This window comes from Myotis nattereri, assembly GCF_964212035.1.
Source record: "Myotis nattereri genome assembly, chromosome: 20".
In the NCBI taxonomy this organism is placed as follows: Eukaryota; Metazoa; Chordata; class Mammalia; order Chiroptera; family Vespertilionidae; genus Myotis; species Myotis nattereri.
In genome coordinates, this window is record NC_138096.1 from 13,598,961 (window position 1) to 13,620,025 (window position 21,065).

At 49.9% G+C, this 21,065-nt stretch overlaps 1 protein-coding gene across 1 annotated transcript in view; it reads left to right on the top strand.

The window, feature by feature from the left end:
* Window positions 1-20,377: 20,377 nt before the first annotated feature.
* The window catches only part of KIF26B (kinesin family member 26B), a gene marked incomplete at its 5' end in the record, with an annotated part of 356,664 nt that continues 355,976 nt past the window's right edge, over window positions 20,378-21,065 (top strand). The window contains one exon of the mRNA XM_081114435.1: window positions 20,378-20,440. Within this exon, the coding sequence (XP_080970561.1) occupies window positions 20,378-20,440 (63 nt within the window). The remainder of the gene's footprint in view (window positions 20,441-21,065) is intronic.

Genomic DNA, 21,065 nt, shown 5'->3' on the forward strand with positions numbered 1-21,065 from the left:
TCAGTAAGAAACCCAAGAAGCCAGGCGGGGTTGGTAGGCAAAGTGATGTTTGGTATGGACATCGTGGGGTTGAGGAGCTAGTGGCACACTCTGGGCAGAAATCCAATAATCAGTTGGATCAGGAGGAGGAAAACCTGGCGAGGACGTGGGTTTGGGAGTTCCTATGCGTAAACCAGGCTCGGACTTGCTGGGCACAGGACAGCGCTGAGCTATTTGCTGTAAGCCCGTTACCCTGCATGACCCGGTCCTGCCGAAGCAGTAGCCCCAGTCCCTCATGGTCAAACGGTGACGTCATGTTCTTCCAGGCTGTCTCAGGATTGGTTGCCCCCAGGTCTCTTTCTAGAACTCTTCAGAAGTTCTGGCTGATGTCAAACTTCACGCCCAGTCTCAGGAAGGAGTCACAAGGGTTAGCTTTATGGAATATGATTAATTTTTCATCTTGAGCACAAATTCGTTGGTTTTATAAAGGCCATCAAAAAAGTACAACACAGGCGTCCATAGAAATCTCACTTTGTCTCCTAGTTGCAGAATAAAGGTAGCATATTTGCACAGGGAACATTTTTCTTTGTACTCAGACCATTTCGGTTCAGATTTTGTCCCTCTCATTCACCTACTCAGCCCTCAAGATCCAGTCTAAGTCAGCATGGCCCTGGCCTGGCAGGAGGTTGCTTGGTGCAGAGTTCTCATATCCTTGTGACCTGGTTTCTGCAGAGCCCGCTCTGCCCCAGCTCTGGGGCCTTGGGAAGGACAGCTGGCTCCCACACCTCTGGGCAGGGAGCTGCAGGACTCAGCCTGGAGACCCTCGCCTCCACCCGGCTTTGCGGGCTACTCACTCTGGGTCAGGTGCTTCCTTCCTGTGCCCCTCTGGCCCAACTTCAGTCTTCTCCCTCCTCCAGGAGCAGTGCCGATTTAGTCCCCTTTGCGTGCACCCAACGTCCAAGTGGCAGACGCTGAGGGACAGAAAGAATGTCGAGAGGGCAGGCTGTGCGATGGTCACGGGCAGGACCGTCTTCCGTGGAGCCGAGTGAGGTTAGGTCTCTCTCCTTCCTGTTGTCCTCCCTCCCGCCTTCAGAACTGCTTGCTGCCAGCTAAGGACCCGTGTTGGTGCAGCCAGTTCCTTGTAGAATATCGGGGTCACTACACTGCCCCTGAGGGCAGCTCAAATCCGCAGCCAGCGTCCGGGGTGCACATGCCCTGCAAGTGCCAGGCGTGGTGGCTGGCTCCGTGGCCTGCGCGTTTCAGGAGCGCGCCTGCCAGTCGTCTACTTCAGAGGCACCTGGGCGGGTGGTGGTTAAAGTTCCAGACTCCAGCCCCTAGAGTCCCCGGGGTGGGGCCCAGGAACCCGCGTGTTCCTCGGGAGTGTTGTGCGCACAGCAATGTAAGAACACTGTCCAGGATGGTAGAATAGGGGGAGTGGGGATTTGGAGCTGGGCTCTGCCACTTACTGGTCAGGTGACTGGCACCGATGCTTAATGCTGCGTCTCTGTGTCTTAATTCATAAAGTGGAAAGAACACCTACCTTACAGGGCTGGTGTGAAAATTAAATGAGGGAATAAAAGTGGAAGTTCTTTAACGTGATTATTTGTAGGAAAGCAGCTAGGTAAGAAGGGAGGAAGGAAGGAGGGGTGAAGAGGAAGGAAAGGGGAGTGGGGACAGGGAGGGAGAGACGGAGGCGAGGCTCGCTATCTGGGGTGGGCAGGCAGAGGGTGGCAGAGCAGCTAGGTAATAACTGCTCATCTTGGAATGAGGGCGGTGAGCCGCCTGAGGTACCGGTAGGGAGATGCCGGGTTTGCTACCAGGGTGCTGTTAATTACAGACTGTAAAGTCTATTTCTAGAATGCGAAATTAGGAGGTGTTTGTCTTTCTTTTATAAGAAATTGTGCTAAGACACATAGCATAAAATTTATCACCTTAACCACTTTTAAAGGTACAGTTCGATAGTGTTAAGTGCACTCACATTGGGAATAGGTCTCAGAGCGTTTTCACCCTGCAGCTCTGAGCTGCTGCACCCAGGGAACAAGGCCCCAGCCCCTGCCCCTGCCCCTGCCCCGGCAGCCACCACCCCACCTCCTGCTCCCTGAGTCCGGCTTCTCTCGGAACCTCACAAGTGCAATCGACAGTGTTTGCCTTTTGTGACTGGCTTATTCCCTTCGCACAGTGTCCTCAGGGCTCATCCGTGGTGTGGCACGTGACAGGATTCCTTCCTTTAAAGCTGGGTAATATTCCATTGTTGGCTCGACCACATTTTGTTTACCCATTCGTCATCCATTCATTCGTGGGCATTTGGTTTGCTTTCCCTCTTGGCTATTGTGACTAATGCTACTAAGAACGCGGGAATACATCTTTGAGGCTCTGCTCTCAGTTCTGTTGGATACTTACCCAGACGTGAGATCGCTGCATCTTTCCTCTTTTTAAAAAATTGCCTATCAGTCACAGTGCTTTTAGAGCCGCATGAATTATTCACTGCCCCCTGGAGCAAACTCTTATCCATTTGTGGAAATGGTGTTTTGTTTTTCTAAACTCACCAGGTTGAAATGTTGAGGCAGCTTGCCATTTAGATGGGAGGTTAGCTAGACTAGCACGTCTAAAATTCAGGACAGTTTTACAGGAGGGGCTCTGCAGAGCGCCGGGTGGCCCCTGGTACTGCCAGCAAGTCTTCTGTCCTCAGTCAGAAACCTTGAACCAGCTTCTCACCATTGATGACTAAATTCCTGACATTTATTAAAGTATGGATTGAGTATCGCCCTGACGCACAGCTTAAAAAGTGTCAAGGTTTGTTTGTGTTCTGAATGCTTAGTTTTTAAATGTCCTGCTAAAGGTGTTGGCTCCATTCTAAGCCTGGTCACCAGCTCAAGGCGTGATATTCACTTAGGCAAAGGTAATTATTAGTGACAGTAAAGGTACATATATTTTCCAACTAGTATTCTTGATAATTTACAGTATTTTTTAGTTACTGCTCATCAAATCAAACTAGACTATCATTGTTTTACCTTGTAACATGGCTGACAACTCTCATAGAGTAGAATCGAAGCTCACTTCCACTTACAGTATTAGTAGACGCTTCAAGGTTACTTCGTAGGAAACTTTTTAAATAATATTTTTATTGATTTCAGAGAGGAAGGGAGAGGGAGAAAGAGAGATAGAAACATCAATAATGAGAGAGAATCATTGATTGGCTGCCTCCTGCACGCCCCCACTGGGGATCGAGCCCACAAGCCAGGCATGTGCCCTGGCCGGGAATTGAAGTGCGACATCCTGGTTCTTTGGTCGATGCTCAACCACTGAGCCACACCAGCAGGGCTCTAGGAAAGTTTCTGAGCCTCTTATCTGTTTGTGAGGGCCAAACTAGATGACATCTGTGAGGTCCTCCACTTAACTGGGCACCAGACATTTAGTGATGACCCTGCCCTGGGCCAGGTGCAGGTGCACGGGGTGAAGGCAGGGCAGTTCGGATAGTAGGTACAGCCATTTACTTCGTTCTTTTACTTAATTTCTCATAAGAAATGCTGCTTGTTTGTTTTTTTTTTAGAAGCATGCATTTTATTCTTTATAATTTCGTGTGTGCCAGGTGGGGTTTAAAATTGCATGTGCTCTTACCAGAAGTATAAGCCCCCATGTGACCTGTGTGCCGGTCAGATCTGCTCCAGGTGACAGTTCTGGTGGCTCAGCGTTTGCATTAGCAGTCACACTGCAGTGTTTGTCACAGTGAGTCTGTCTTTTCTCATGGGGTGGAAGTGAAGTGTTCGGACTAGAGGTAAGTAAGTTGTAAATTGATAAAACAGTTTTTGAACATCATAGGGCTATAAGAAAAAATGATTTAGAATAACTACTTACGTAAATAATATGGCAGGAACTTATAAAAATTCTGAATATAACAATTTGCTAAATAAACACAAATAATGAACACATATTTTAGTTTATTTTGATATTTAATATATTTAAATCATATATTTAAAATAATGTATATTTTAAGATAAGAAACCACTCACATACCTCAGGTTCGCAACTTGTTAGTTCTGTGTTTCTTCCATTTTAAATTTGGTCATTCTACAACACATTGATTACCTCTGCACTGGAAGTTGTAAGCCAGGTAGAAATTTTATTAATTTCTGCAATAATTAGGGTTAACCAGATAACTTCAGAATTTTCTTAAGCTAGGAATTAGGGCTTCATATGATATATAAAATAGAATTATTTCCAAACAGTTGTAACTTAACTCCAAAGAAAGGTTGAATTTCTAAGTCCCTGAAGGACATTATCCGAATACCTGGCTAACATCAAGGGCTCGGGGCCCTGAGAGCAATGAAGCAGTAGGGAGGCTGAGAGGGCAGGCATCAGCACTAACTACCGAGAGGAGTGCAAACCATGGGCCCCAAAAGTAGACACCAGGAGAGGAAGGTGATCAGGGCTGGATATGGAAGCTGTGAAACCTACAGGCTGCCATGCCCAGGGCGGCCAACAGAGGGGGCAGTTTGGGTTTCATGTGCTTGCACATTGCACAAGTGGCGGTGGAGCCAAGCAAGGGCCAAGGTGTGGAAAGTCATGCGTGTGCGTTCAGGTAACAGACTTTTCGGTACCAAGTGGGGTCAGGCTGTTCGCTGGCCCTGGCACTCTTGAGACTCAATGCTGCACTCCACCACTGTCTCCTTTAATAACAGTAAAATTAAAGGCTGCTCCAGCGCTTGATAACTCCCCTGCAAGTTCTTACCCCACCCCGGGGCCTCTGTTCCAATCGGAGGACCTGGCTTATTATTTGACAGAGAACATAGGAACCTTTAGACTTGCATATTCTCAAATCTCCCTTGTCAAAGACCACATGGCACCTTTAAGATCTGGGACCAGAGGTGCAGCTGCCGGGCACAGGCCCAGTAGGGATTGTCGCTGGGAATGTCTGCTCCTTGAGTTGGCATGCTCCTGCCTCCCCACTGCCCTCTGCTGTGCTCAGTCCCCTGTAGGGCCCAGGCTTTGGGAGTTCCCTGTGCACCAGGTTAGGCTGGCCAGGAAATAGGTGATTTTCATTCTGGACAGTTTCCTCCAACAGACAGAGGCAGCCCCTGACTCAAAGCAAGGTATGATCTATCTATTGTTTCTTCTGTTTCTGAACAGGTCAAACTGTTAAAAAAAAACAAAACTCCTCATAAGCTCTTAAGTCTCTGAGATTTGGGGTGTGTTTTAAAATTGTGATTAAAAAACAAAGTTTACCACCTTAATCATTTTTAACTGTACAGTTCAGTAGTGTTAAGTATATTCACATTGTGAAACAGATCTCTGGAACTTTTTTATCTTGCAAAAGTGAAATTCTATATGTTCAGTATTCTTCTCTCACTCAGGTGTAACTATCCCCAGAAGGGGGCGAGTAGGTGGCAGCCAATCAATGATTCTCATCATTGATGTTTCTCTCTCTCCCTCTCCCTCTTTCTTCCTCTCTGAAATCAATAAAAACATTAAACAACAACAACAAAACACAAGGACTGGGGACACCTTGAAAGTTCTCTGGTCTGCCCTGACTTGTTTGGCTCAGTGGATAGAGCGTCGGCCTGTGGACTGAGGGGTCCCAGGTTCGATTCCGGTCAAGGGCATGTACCTTGGTTGCAGGCTTATCCCCAGTAGGGGGTGTGCAGGAGGCAGCTGATTGATGTTTCTCTCTCATCGATGTTTCTGACTCTCTATCCCTCACCCTTCCTCTCTGTAAAAAATCAATAAAATATATTAAAAAAAGAGAAAGTCCTCTAGTCGACATCAGCTCTTCTGCATGATGTTACTACTGTTGTTTTATATGAATTTAATCATTTTGTTTAAGGCCAACTTTAAGATGATTGGAGTTTAAAAGAGATAGTTACAGCTGAGAGAGAAGAGTACTGAACATTTTACAAATGTGTGTGTCTATGTTTAGAGAGGTGTGATTTTTAAACTTCTTTATACTTTTTTACTGTGATAAAACTACGCAGCACAAAAGGTACCATTTTAACCAGTTTTGGGTACAGTAGTGGCATTAAGTACATTCACATTGCTGTGCGACCATCACCGCCTTCTGTGTCCAGAGGTTTATCATTCCAAACGGAAGCTCTGCACCCACTCAACAACCACTCCCTTTCCTTTATCCCTGAAAACCCGTCTTCCTCGGCCATCTCTAGCTCCTCCCTGTGGAAACCACGGCACCCAGCTCAGTGGTTGGCCAGAGGCCCGTGTCTGCCATTTTCCATGTCAGGCGAGGACTTTTTCACGAGGAAATTCATTGGTGCTTCAAGAGCCTGCCTGAGTGTTTGGTAAAATATGGCCCAGCATTTTATTTCTTAAAAGTGTATTAAAGGGAAATGCTACCAGTTAACTGATTTAAATTGTAAGTTTAAAAAACACTTGTCCACTTGTGAGCAATGAGGAAGGAAGGGGGTTACTTCTTGGGTCCTCAAGTGTGGCTGTTAACCTGGGACGGCAGTTCTCCCGGCGACCGGCGACCTGCTCTTCTGTTGAGAAGGTGGCTGGCAGGACCTGGCACAACCAATTCATCTCCCCAGTCGGCCGTTTGGCAGCTGTGATGTGGGTCTCATTCATTCCTTCACTCGCTCATTTATTTGTTCATCAGTAAGTTCCTTCCTTGAGTGAGGCATACCAACCATGGGCAGGGCTTGCTGCCTGTGGGGGAGTGGCAAGTGAATGGGTAAATCCCAACCCCAGTGGCAATGGCTGCTGGGGGCGTCTAGACAGGAAGTGACAGCTGAGCTGTGGCTTAGAGGAAGTGGCCAGGCAGGGGGGCTGTTTCAGGTAGAGGGAGCATTTGCACAAAACCTGCAGGGCCAGCTGGTGGTGTGCCTCCTCCGAGAGGGGCAGCTGTCAAAATGGGCACTCCTGTGGCGGTGAGAGAAGTGCTGGGCTGTGTGTGTCTATTTTGTACATAAATACAAACTCTTCTATACTTTTCTAAAGCTTTCAGCCACCTTGGGTTCTGGCTCTGACCTTTCTTTATCTTAAACTATAGATACAAAGATTAATGTCGGCAAAGTAGCATAAAAGCTGGTCTTGTAGAAATATTTTATCAGCTAAACACACGGACGGACTGTATACTGAAATCCCGGCTCTGTGACCCCTGACGGGGTGCTGTGCGGTAGAGTATTTTGTTTTATCTCCCTTCTGTGACTAATGCTTATGGAGCCGGCAAGGATGTTACCCGACAGAGGATCAGTGCCAAAGCTTCTCGCCCTGGAAGGAGGATGGCTGCTTCGCTTCATTCTTTGCACCAATACTGAGATGCTCCCAGAGCTGCCCAGGGTTAAGCAGTCTGTATACAGCTTGTGGTTCCCAAATCTGGCTTCCTTCTACTGGAAATGATAACAGCGAAACTAAAGCGCATTCACTTAGTTTTAAATATGCATCAAGTGGGAAATAGTGACTGCTGGGCGGGCAGCAAAAAGCCACAGGAACGGTCCATGAAGGTTACCAAAACTTGAGCCACTTTGGAACCAGGTGGGCCTGCTCTGCTCTGTATTTCTATTGTATTGGCAACAGAAAGATCTTAGTGTCAAGAATATCCAAGATCTGCCAGGAGAAATAGACGAGAAGGGGATTAGAATGAACTCTGGCACCCAGCATGCATTTCTGATATTCAAACTGTAGAGCAGACTCTTCCAGGAAGTCCATGGAAAATCTTGAAGGAAAGAAAAAGGGCCGAGAATAATCTGTGGGCACGTGGGCTGTGCAGTGCTGGTGAACTCAGGGGAGGTTGTCATGTTGCCTGGGTGCCCTTGAGGCTCACCTTGTAGCTTCCTCTGGAGAGCTGGGAGAACCCTACCAAATACTTTCGAGGGCTTTTAGGAACGAATGAGAGACCCTAGAGCAGTGGTTCTCAACCTTGGCTGCCCATTAGAATCACCTGGGAGTCTTTTTAAAATCCTGATCTCTGGGCCTCATCCTCCGGAAATTCTGTTTCTTTGTTATGGGGTGGGGCCACAACATTAGTAACAAAGAAACAGAATTTCCAGAGGATGAGGCCCAGAAGTCAGGATTTTATTTATTTATTTATTTATTTATTTATTAATTAAATCTTTATTGTTCAGATTATTACATTTGTTCCTCTTTTTTCCCCCCATAAACCCCCTCCTCCCAGTTCCCGCCCCACCCTCCGCCCTCACTCCCCACCCACTGTCCTCATCCATAGGTGCACGATTTTTGTCCAGTCTCTTCCCGCATCTCCCACACCTCTTTCCCCCACAAGAATGGTCAGTCCATTCCCTTTCTGTGTCCCTGATTCTATTATAATCACCAGTTCATTCTGTTCATCGGATTATTTATTCACTTGATTCTTAGATTCACTTGTTGATAGATGCATATTTGTTGTTCATAATTTGTATCTTTACCTTTTTCTTCCTCTTCCTCTTCCTCTTCTTAAAGGATACCTTTCAGCATTTCATATAATACTGGTTTGGTAGTGATGAACTCCTTTAGCTTTTCCTTATCTGTGAAGCTCTTTATCTGACCTTCAATTCTGAATGATAGCTTTGCTGGATAAAGTAATCTTGGTTGTAGGTTCTTGGTATTCATCACTTTGAATATTTCTTGCCACTCCCTTCTGGCCTGCAAAGTTTCTGTTGAGAAATCAGCTGACAGTCGTATGGGTATTCCCTTGTAGGTAACTGAGTTTCTTTCTCTTGCTGTTTTTAAGATTCTCTCTTTATCTTTTGCTCTTGGCATTTTAATTATGATGTGTCTTGGTGTGGTCCTCTTTGGATTCCTTTTGTTTGGGGTTCTCCGCGCTTCTTGGACCTGTAAGTCCATTTCTTTCACCAGGTGAGGGAAGTTTTCTGTCATTATTTCTTCAAATAGGTTTTCAATATCTTGCTCGCTCTCATCTTCTGGCACCCCTATAATTCTGATGTTGGTACGCTTGAAGCTGTCCCAGAGGCTCCTTACACTATCCTCGCATTTTTGGATTCTTTTTTCATTTTCATTTTTTCCGGTTGGGTGTTTTTTGCTTCCTCGCATTTCAAATCATTGACTTGATTCTTGCGCTTCTCTGGTCTGCTGTCGGGAGTCTGTATAATATTCGTTATTTCAGTCCGTGTATGCTTAATTTCTAGTTGGTTCCCCAATATAAGATCGAGGGTCTCATTAGTTTTCTTGTAGATCTCATTAAGTTTATCGGCGGCTTCTAAACAGTTCTTGAGAGACCTTAAAAGTGTGGTTCTGAACTCTATATCTTCCATTGACAATTTTGTCCTGTTTCTTTGTCTCCGCATTTTGTTATGCTTCCTTGGTGCACCCCCTAGTGGTCTTTGTGTGCAGTCTTGTAGTTAATACCAGGGAGGGTTTGACCTCCAGGCCAAGTGGCTATGAGAATCAGCTGTGTCAGCAGTGAGAGAACTTCTGTCCTCTAGGGAGGTGCTAATCTAGCCTTTGCCTGAGGCTATCCGGCAAATGCCTCTGTGCAGGGCTTGGGCGGGGCGGGTCGCACAGGATCAACAGGGTGGGCTGGAGAGAGCAGTTTATGGCGGCTCTGGGTCCTGTCCCCAGGGGCTCTGCCTCTCTGAGTCCCAGCACCCGCTGCAAAGCTCGGTGAGAAAGCTGCACTCGCTCTGACCGAAGCCAGACAGTCCCGCTTCTCCCGTTTGAGTCTGGGTCCCTAAAGACTGGCCTGTATCTGGAGCTCAGAGTCTGCGACTCCCTCCCGATTGAAAACGCCAACCGCGCCCTCCGCCGCCAGCCCGCTCCGCGCACTCCGCACCTCAGAATTTGACTTCAGCACTGCGCCTCCTCTGAGTGTCCGTATGCGTTTCTCTTTCCTCCTAGTTGTAGGACTTCCACTCAGCCAGCGTTCCTGTGGTTCTGGGTGATGTCCGTTCCGTCTTTTAGTTTCACTTTTGAAGTAGTTGTTCAAAGCAGCAAACTCCGGCGTTAACCTATGCCGCCATCTTGGTTCTCCCTCAGAAGTCAGGATTTTAAAAAGATTCCCAGGTGATTCTAATGAGCAGCCACTGTTGAGAACCACTGCCCTAAAGGAAGGAAGATGCTACACGTTATAAAATAATGACAATTGGTGGAGTGCTTTGCTTTCTAGCAGACACTATATAGAAAATGGTCTCTGCATGGGAGAGCTGGCACACTCTCAGGAAGAGGGGCATGGTTGACTCACGCAATGATAAAGCAAAGTTAAAGGACACAAAAAGAGGACTTTTATGGGCATGTACACGCACGCGCGCGCACACACACACACACACACACACACACACACAGCGATTTCTGGCTGGTGTTCTGTGAGTGACTGCTGAGCCGCGCTGTGGCTGTGGGACCAGGGGAGGTGTAATCTGCCTCATTGAACCGCATCCTACATGCACTGCCAGGATATTTTACTCTATTCACTCAGCCTGGGAAGGGCGGGCAGAACCCAGGCCACGGGGAGAGAGGAGAGCCCAGGGAGGAAGTTATAGCACTCTCTCCTCTCTCCCAAGCCTGTCTCCTCTGTGTACTCCCTTCTGCCCAGGGTCAGGAGAAAATGGGGTGACACCTTCCCCTCCCTGTCCCTGTCCCATGTCACCTCCCAGCACAGCACTCCCTGCACTGCCCAGGCTCATGACAGACAGTGTGGCCTTTCTACTTTGGAAAATGAGAATCCCCAGAAGATGGGCAGAAATGGACGCAGTAAGTGATGGAAATTACTGGGTATCAGGAGAGATGATGCCCCGAAAGAGAAGATTGGGGAGGCGTTGATAGGGTGGAATTGCCTGAGATTCTCTAATGACATGAAATTTGCTTATTTTCTGTGGCTTCTGCTCCAAATAAGAGTTTTGTTTCTCACATGGTGCAGTGTGCAGTATAACCCAGTGTTCGTCACGGGGACCCCCAGGGGGTTGGCCAGAGGCCCACAGGCCTGATGGAGGGAAGTTGGGATACTGGCACCCTAACCAGAAAGAAGCAGAAAGAAAACAGGCTGTCATGGACTGGATACGTGTGTGCTCCCCAGTGCACATGTGGAAATGTAAGCCCAGTGTGAAGGTTGTTATGTGCTAAAGTGGGGCCTGTGGGAGGTGATGAGGTCAAGAGGGTGGGGCCCTCGTGGGCAGGATTTACCTTCATAAGAAGAGGCCTGAGGTGCCCTTGACCCTTCCCCCCTGTGAGGGCGCAAGGAGAGGTCAGCAGACTGCAACCTGAGAGAGCTCACCCGAACCTGGCCTCACGGGCACCTTGGCTTTTGGCTTGCAGCCTCCAGGACTGTCGTCTCCACTAAATGCCAGTTCCAGGAGGCAGGCCTTCTGTGTGGCTTGCTGCTGTACCCCCAGGACCCAGGACAGCGCCTCGCTTGTCTTCTGCACTCAGTCGTTACTGAATGAATATGTTGAGACATCTCACTAACCCTAACCCTCCCCCCGAAGTATCACTCTAGCCCAGTGATGGCGAACCTTTTGAGCTCGGCGTGTCAGCGTTTTGAAAAACCCTAACTTAACTCTGGTGCCGTGTCACATATAGAAATTTTTTGATCTTTGCAACCATAGTAAAACAAAGATTTATATTTTTGATATTTATTTTATATATTTAAATGCTATTTAACAAAGAAAAATCAACCAAAAAAATGAGTTCGCGTGTCATCTCTGATGCGTGTCATAGGTTCGCCATCACTGCTCTAGGCACGCAAACTTGGTTCACACCCTTTCTCTTCTGAATGATCAACTTTGGACTGAAATCGACTCTCACCTTTGGAATTTAGCATGAAAGGAACTGATGAGGATAAAATGATTAAGGATTGAAATGAGAGTCCAGGAGTGGAAAGTCTTTCTCAGCTTGTGGGATAGTGACCTCCCCTTAAGCTACAATAGTGACCACGTCCACAGATGAGCATTGCCAGTTTTCTGATGACTGGCAGCCCGCACGTGATCCTATGATCCCCAGGACACCAGTAGATCATATGCAAATATTGTTTGCATATTCATCAAGATACCACATGGGCAGTGTAAGCTGCTTTAATTATCTTCAAGAAGAAACAGCCGCCTCTGGCACATGCACTCGGCTGCCTCTGTTGGCAACCGACCTGGAAATTATTTCAGAAGACAGATATTAAAGAGGAGTGGAGTCTGTTCTGTTCTGCCCTCTGCGTAGCAGTTAGAAGTTGCCAGGCTGATTCTGGATTTTCATTTCTGATTCATACTTTTAGACATATTTTAGCTATAAAATTAACGAGCAACTCCTAAGGTATAAATAATGAGCAAGCTAAATTGCATTTTATGAAAATATAAAAGTCCCATGAAGCATTCCCAAAGAAGTTATGTTGGTTTAATAATTAAGCAAGAAGGAATATGGAATAAGAATTTCATTCTCAGCCAGGTAATGGACCTTAATTTTTTGCATTTTGTGCTTAGAGTTATAACAGGGAGTCACTGTTTTCACCTAGGGATATCAATGGAATAAATAAATTGGTATTTATAGACGCCCTGGACTTTTAGAAGCCAGTATGTAATTTTTTCATTCATAAAATGAGTGGGTTTTGTTAACCTAACCTGAGGTTAGGTTAATAATCCTCACCTGAGGATGGATGGATATACATATATATATTCATATTCCCATTGCTTTTCAGAGAGAGTAGAAGAAGAGGGAGGGAGGGAGAGAGGAAAAAAGAGAGAATCATTGATGTGAAAGAGATACATGGACTGGTTGCCTCCCACACTTACTCCTACTGGCGACAGGAAGTGAACCTGCGACCCAGGTACATGCCCTTGACCAGGAATCAAACCCGGGACCCTTTGGTGCATGGGCTGACACCCTAACCACTGAATGAACAACACTGGCCAAGGTATAACCTAAATCTTGAAGTAAAGCTGTCAAATCCTTAGATGTGAAGACATGAGAAATCCATCAATCATCTCTCTAATTTATGTGTCAATGAATGGTTTGGTCACATCATTAGAATCTTTCAGCCTAATAGAAAATAAAATTATAGGTAGTTTCTTTAAAGACTAACTCTTTAGGCTGCTAAACCCACAGAATGAAAACCCTTGAAACTACAAGAATTCTAAAAACCTAAGTTGGACCTGAAAAAGCCACCATTAAAACTAAAGTTAGGGAGTACTTTATACACAATTGAATTTTCCAAAGGAAATGATGACAAACTGGGTAACAACAACATGAAACCTGTATAGAGGCACTGGAGAGTGGCCCAAAGCAGGCAGAGGCTGGCGGGGATTCAAGGACTCGGAGGGTGGATGGGAATTTCCAGTCTGCTGGGCCTGGGGATTATAATTCGAGGAGGTGGCCAGTCTTATTGTCTTGAGGTGTTATCACATGGTGGAGTTCAGGGCTGTGACTGGAGAGGGAGAAGGAAAATCCTGTAAAGGAGAGAGCCAAAATGAGGCAACCCTAAAATCCACATTAAATTTCCCTCAAGTAAATTAAATTTCCCTTGGGTAGCAGTTTTGAATTTTGCATACATGGAGGAGTCCAGAGGAAAGAAGCATCTAGAAGCTGAAAGAGTTGAGCAGAGATTTCAACTGCTATCTCTTCAGGGAAGCAGAGCTTGGAGTACAAGACCCAAGTTAGAGGGGCTCAGTGTCACTTTAGGCTTCCCACTGAAACCCCAGAAGTGCCATACATTAAGGCTAAAGAACAAGTCCCAGAACGCAGAGATTTTCCTTAGATCTAAGGGCAAAACCTAAATAGAACCACTTTTACAAAGCATAGAGCCCAGCCTCACAAGTCCAAGGTGATCCACCACTAACTTAACACCTTGCTGACCCGTCATGAGATAACTTGTATCTGCACTTACATTAGTTAAATAATTTGAAGGTCTGAAAGCACTGTAGAGTTTTAAAATTACTTAAATTAATGTAAGTGCAGGCATGAGTTATCTCATGACTGGCCAGCAAGGTGTTAACTGCCTGCTAGAACACAAATCAATACTCCTCAAAGGAAGATAATAGAATCTAGCATCTCTAAGCCGTAATATCCACAATATTCAACATACAGTTAAAACTGGATGTGAAAGATATAGGAAGATGTGATTCACAGTCAAGAGAAAAATCAGTTAATAGAAAGTGACCTCCAAATGAGCCAGATGTTGGAATTAGCAGACAAGAAATTTAAAGCTGCTATTATAACTATGCTCAAGGATTTAAAGGAAAAAGAGGTAGAGTCAAGCTGGCGTGGCTCAGTGGTTGAGCATTGATCTATGAATTATGAGATCACAGTTCTATTCCCAGTCAGGGCACATGCCTTGATTGTGAGCTCAGTCCCCAATAGGGGGCATGCAGGAGGGAGCCCATCAGTGAGAGAGAGAGAAACACCAGTGATGAGAGAGAATCACTGATTGCCTCCTGCACACTCCCCATTGGGGATCAAGCATGTGCCCTGACTGGGAATCGCACCATGGCCTCCTGTTTCATAGGTTGACACTCAACCACTGAGCCACACTGGCCGGATTATGCTTTTATTGAAAAGTATCTAATATGAGGAATTCACTGGATAGGGTTAAAAGATATTGGAAACAGCAGAAACAAGGGTGGTGAACTTGAAGGATCAACAGATATTATCTAATCTGAAGACTAGAGAAGTAAAGATTAAAATAATAAACAGGCTTCAGCAACTTATGGGATAATCATAAATTTCCCCAAATTTGGTGAAAAACTTACAGATCAACTTATAGGTCCTAGAAATTCAGCAAACATTAAGCTGAATAAATACAGAGAACTGGATCCAGTAATACCATAATCAAACTGCCGAAAACCAATGGTAAAGAGAAAATCTTCAAAGAATCCAGGGGAAAAAAGACACATTACATAGAGGAGAGATCACATAAGAATTACTGCTGGCCTTCAAGGAAGGCCAGAGGCAATGAATGGCATCTTTAAAGAGCTGAGTGGAAAATAACTGTCAACTAAGACTTCTACATCCAGTTAAACTAGTCTTCAAACACAAAAGTGAAACAAGGAAATGACCCATTTGGAGAGCTGGCTCTTCAGGGGGGGAAAAAGTCCTAGAAATGGTAAAACTGAGTAAAATATAAAAACTACGCATTTAATTTTTTTCTCATTTCACTAAAAGACAACAGATTGTTTAAAGTAAATGGATGATTATATTGTGGGTTTTATTTTATATACTGAGGGGTCCCTCAGCCCAGCCTGTGCCCTCTCACAGTCTGGGACCCCTCGGGGGATGACCATCTGCTGGCTGAGGCCTGCTCCCCAGGGGATTGGGCCTAAGCTGGCAATCAGACATTCCTCTGGCAGCCCGGCAGCCCTCGGGGGATGTTCGCTTGCCAGCGGGGAGCAGACCTAAGCTGCAGTTGGACATCCTTAGCACTGCTGAGGATGCAGGAGAGGCTCCAACCACCACCGCTGTACTGGCAGCCATCAGCCTGGCTTGTGGCTGAGCAGAGCTCCCCCTGTGGGCATGCACTGACCACCAGGGGGCAGCTCCTGCATTGAGCATATGCCCCCTGGTGGTCAGTGTGTGTCATAGTGACCAGTCATTCCCAGTCTTTCTGCTGTTAGGGTCAGTTTGCATATCACCCTTTTACTATAGAGGATAGAGGCCTGGTGCACGGGTGAGGGCCGGCTGGTTTGCCCTGAAGGGTGTCCCAGATCAGGGTGGGAGTCCCACTTGGGTTCCTGGCCAGCCTGGATGAGGGGCTGATGGCTGTTTTCAGGCTGCCCGCACCCCCTTCAGGGTGAGGGTCCCCACTGGGGTGCCTGGCCAGCCTGGATGAGGGGCTGAGGGCTGTTTTCAGGCTGCCCGCACCCACTTCAGGGTGGGGGTCCCCACTGTGGTGCCTGGCCAGCCTGGATGAGGGGCTGAGGGCTGTTTTCAGACTGCCTGCACCCCCTTCAGGGTGGGGGTCCCACGGCGGTGCCTGGCCAGCCTGGATGAGGGACTGAGGGCTGTTTTCAGGCTTCCCAAACCCCCTTTAGGGTGGGGGTCCCCACTGGGGTGCCTGGATGAGGGGCTGATCACTATTTTCAGGCTGCCCGCACCCCCTTCAGGATGGGGGTCCCCACTGGGGTGCCTGGGCAGCCTGGATGAGGGGCTGATGGCTGTTTTCAGGCTGCCCGCACCCTTCAGTGTGGCGGTCCCCATTGGGGTGCCTGGCCAGCCTGGATGAGGGGCTGAGGGCTGTTTTCAGACTGCCTGCACCCCCTTCAGGGTGGAGGTCCCACTGGGGTGCCTGGCCAGCCTGGATGAGGGGCTGAGGGCTGTTTTCAGGCGGGCCAAGCCTGCAACTGAAGCTCCCAGTCTCTCCTTTTTTTCTTTTTCTTTTTTTTTTTTTATTCTGGGATTTATTTACCTTCTGTAATTGAAACTTTGTTGCAGCTCCAGCTCGGATGCTGGCTGTCTGAAAGCAGGTATCTGGGGTTTGTTTAGCTTCTATAATTGAAACATAGTTGCATTTCGGAGCTGTTGCTTTCAGGCTCAGAGCTGGGCGCAGCAGGTGGGGAACCTTGGCTTCCTCCATTGCCGGTGCAACCAAGCCTCATGTTCACTTCAGCTGCGTGGCTGCCGGCCGTCATCTTGGTTGGCAGTTAATTTGCATATCACCCTGATTAGCCAATGGGAAGTGTAGCAGAGGTATGGTTAATTACCATGTTTGTCTATTATTAGATAGGACTAGAGGCCCGGTACATGAAAATTCATGCACTGACCATCAGGGGGCAGACGCTCAATGCAGGAGCTGCCGTCATAGCGACCGGTCGTTTCATTGTTAGGGGACAATTTGCATATTACTCTTTTATTATACAGGAGGATATATTTCCTATATAATAAAACCCTAACATGCAAATCGACTGAATGGCAGAACCACCGGTCACTCTGACGTGCACTCACCACCAGGGGGCAGACAATGCAGGAGCTGCCCCTAGCCTGCAGGCCTCTACTGGCAGAGGACAGGGCCGGGGAGCGGGTGGTTCCAGGCCAGCTAAGGCAGGTGCCAACGGCCACCCCCCCATCACCCCGCTGGTTGCCCTGCAGATTGGCCCTGATCGCCAGCCGGTCCTAGGGACCCTACCTGTGCATGAATTTTGTGCACCGGGCCTTTAGAGTGTGTGTGTGTGTGTGTGTGTGTGTGTGTGTGTGTGTGTGTATGTGTATATCTCCTATATAATAAAACCCCAATATGCTAAGTATCCAGTCAACTGGTCGGCCATTCAACCAATCAAAGTGTAATATGCTAATGATGTGCTAATGTGCTTGCTATGATGTGCACTGACCACCAGGGGTAGACACTCCAACCGGTAGGTTAGCTTGTTGCTGGGGTCCAGCCTATAGGGGTTGAGCAATGCGGGCCAGGCACGCCCTGGAGCCCTCCTGTGATCCCTCCCTGGCTGGCCAACCTCCCGTGTACTTCCCCGCCCCGATTGTGCACCTGTGAGGTCCCTCCGCCTGGCCTGCACCTTGTCACAATCCGGGACCCCTGGGGGATGTCAGAAAGCCGGTTTTGGCCCAATCCCACAGGCCAGGCTGAGGGACCCCACTGGTGCACGAATTCGTGCACTGGGCCTCTAATATATATATATATATATATATATATATATATATATATATATATATATATTCACAGATCAAAATAGCACAAAGGAGGGAGATAAAATAACTACACTGTTGCAAGTTTCTTATGTTTTGGGTGAAGTCACACAATGCTAACTCTAAGTAGCCCATGATAAATATGCATATTATAAACATTAGATTGAAAAGGATGAAAGAATACTAAAAAATATCCAGTTAAGAAGGCCGGAGAGACAGGAATGAAAAACAGGGCAAATAGAAAACAGGGGTACTAGCAACAATGTGAAGCTCAAACTCGAGTTAAAGCGAAAAAGTCAAGCACTAAAAAATACATGTTGCATTGATTTTCAGCCATAAAAAGTTCAAGATCAGGCAAAACTATGGTGATAGAAGTCAGAGCAGTACTTGTGTGTGAGGGATGGGGTTCACCTAGGAGGAGACAGAACTTTCTGGAGTGGTGGAAAGTTATACTTCCCTTGAGGCTGTGGATGAACCTCATTGGCTCGGAGGCTGTGGAAAGGTCCTTGAAAGGGAGAATACCTTTATAAGAGTCATATTAACGTACGCTTAAAATTTGTGCATTTCTCTGTAAATTTTACATCCACGTTTCAAAAGCCTCAAATCCAAACTCTCTTGCGGGGCCTGCGACTGTAAACGTTGATCAACAGAGGGCGCCCCAAGCTCACCAAACACGTTTTAGGGACTCAGCCACTTGGGAATGCAAATCAGGCAAGCTGTGGGCCTCGGTCTCCACGGCAGCTCTCCCCGGACCCCCCACCGTCCCCACCCCGGGCAGTCCATGTCGCCGGGCCATACGCTGCTTTTCGGCTGATAAGCAGCGCGTAGCTAATGGCGATGCTGTGTCCCGCCCCATCTCCCCGGAGAGCAGATGCCGCTGGGATCTGGCGTGGGCTGCCTGGAGGTGTACCCGCCCCCACCCCTCGACCCCTAGGTCTTCTCTCGATAGGATCGCTTTTAATTTGCAAGTAGGAGCGTAAAGGAAACTTGCGCCCTGTTTTCGACATCTTCATTTTGACCTCCATTCCTCGCTTTGGTGACTGTAATATCCCCACACAAGGGTTGTGGCGGGCGGGAGGGTGGGTGGATGGCAGCGCGAGGGAGGCAGGCTGTGTGTGGGTGTGTATGGGGGGTGGGGGGCGTTGCCCGGGGTTCCAGGCTCCAGCACCCCAGAAAGCTGTCTTCCCGCCCCTCCCCATCACAGAAGGAAGCTAGTGACAGAAAGGCACCAAACGTCCTCTGCGCCCTCGCCTACCCCCAGCCGGGTCTCTACGGCGCCCAGATGCCAGCACACCTCACGTGACCCCACCCCGGGCCGGTCCTTGCAGGGGCGTCTCGCGGGGTGTTAATTAAAGGTCACAGCAAAACAGACCCGCCGGCTCACCAGGAGAAATGTACTCCCGGGAAATGAAAAATGACTCCCCGGAGCAGCCACGTGTGGAGCCCGGCGAGGCTGGCTTCCTGCGCTCCCGGGCGCTGCGCCTCGGGTGGGTGGGGGGTCCGAGAGGGGGCGATGACTGACGCGCCCGGGACTCCGTGGGTCCCGAGGAAGGCGTGGAAGGACGGGTGCTGAGGGCACCGGCCCGGCAAGGCGAGGCCAAGTCCAGTTCGCGCACACCCCTCTCCAGGCCCGCGCCGTCGCGCCGTGCGTGTGCAGCGCGGCGAATCCCTCAGTTTCCCCTGCCCGGGCTGCCTTCTCATCCCGGGCTCCCCTGTCCCAGCGCTGGGCGACTGGGCACCTCGCAGATAGGGGCTGGGCAGGTGGGGACCCCGGTCCTCGGGCTGGGGGGTGTCCTGGGGAGGGGGCCCGTGGCCGGCCGGGGGTCGGGAGGGCCATTCCAGAAAAGGTTTGCAGGGAAGGTCTGGGAGAACAAAGGGCGGGGGGAGGACCCGGCGCGTTTGCGGACTTGTCTGTGACTCAATCCCTTTTCCCCGGCGTTTCAAAGGCAGAGCTGCACGCCTCGCCAGGAAGAGAAAGAACCTGGGGGCGGGGGAGGCGCGGGCGCAGCTCGGTCCAGCCCCGCGGGCTCGGCGCGGCCCCTCGGCCCCGGCGCGCGCGGCGGCGTTTCATCAGAGCCCTGGACGCCGGCCCCTCGCCGGGAACTTCCCCGCCGGGAGCGAGATTTACGGTCCCCTCCCCCCGCCGGCTCGCGGCCTCTCGGTGTCAGGCAGGAGCGCCGCCACCTAAAATGGAGCCGGGCCGGCGCGGCGGCGGCAGCCAGGCGGCGGGCTCCTGGGCGGCGGGGCCGCGGGTCCCCACGCTCCGCGCTGCGCCCGGGCGCACACGCGCGCTCTGACCGCGGACGGCGCCCGGCCCGCCGAGCCGCCCCTTTCCCTGCCCTCGCGCGGCTGTCAGGCGGCGCGGGCCGGCGGATATTGGCTCGCACACGCCGAGGCTCCTCCCCGAGCTGGATCTTTATATTTTGGGAGAATTTCTTTGAACTCAGTTACCGAGCTGCGGGGAGGAGAAGAGCGCCCACAGCCGGCTCGCTGGCGGGGGCCCGGCGGGGGCTCGCGCACCTTCTCCGCGGCGGCCACGTGCCCCGATTGTGAGCCTCCTCTCCCGCGTGGAGGAGCACGCACTTCCTCGGCTGCGGGAAAAGCCGGTGCTCTGGCTGTGACCGTGGAAAGGGAACGTGTGGCTGGAGGAGCAGAAGAGGATGCGGGGAAGCAGTATTTGAAGAAAGGATAAGCCGCCCACTCCAGCCCCTTCTGCAAATTGGTGCTATTACTTCGGGGGCCCGTGTGCCTTTATGCCCCCTCCCCCCAATTAAGGAGCCTTGACTTGAGGACCAAAGGACAGCCCCCCGCCACCGGAGACCCTTCTGGGCTGCAGACCTTGTGGATGTAGCGCTGGGGGACCATTAGACTCTCTTCTGGAAAAGCCACCATGAATTCGGTCGCTGGGAATAAAGAGAGGCTCGCCGTTTCCACCAGGGGCAAGAAATACGGGGTAAGTTGTGACGGGTACGAGGCGGAGGCGCGTTCCCAGACACAGGGCGGCCGGGGTCCCCCTTCCCGGGAGCCGCGCGGCGCGGCAGGGCGGCTCCGAGCTCTCCGCCGGCTCCGAGGCGCCGCCGCCGGGCGTGCGTGCGCGGAGGCGGATCTGTCGCGGGGACCCGCACACTCGCCCGGCGCTGGGAATTTTCAGCCCTCGCCGGCCTCCCCTTCCCCGCACCCCTAACTTTCCAGCATTCCTGCACTGAAAGGGAGAGCGGCGCCGAGCGGGAGGGGTTTCCATGGATTCCCTGCGGTTCCTTGGGATCATTTCCCGGTGCCTTCGGGACCCAGAGGCTGCACCCCGAATGAATGAATGAAGTCGCAGCCCCCTCCCCCTCCCGCCCACCCCGGAATAGCGGCTCCCAGGACCCCAAACCAGGGCTCTGGCTGGGTGGGTGTCGGGTTCAAAAGCGCGGGGCTCTGAGTCTCCGGGTCCCCCTGCAGAAACCACGGGACCCCCCGAGCGAGCCATGTGCCCCGCCGGCGCCCGGGAACGGCGCTGGGAGCCCCGGGGCGTTGGGGACTCACTTAGGGAGCATTGAACGCGGCCGATCTGGCCGCGGGGCTCGGCCGGGCCC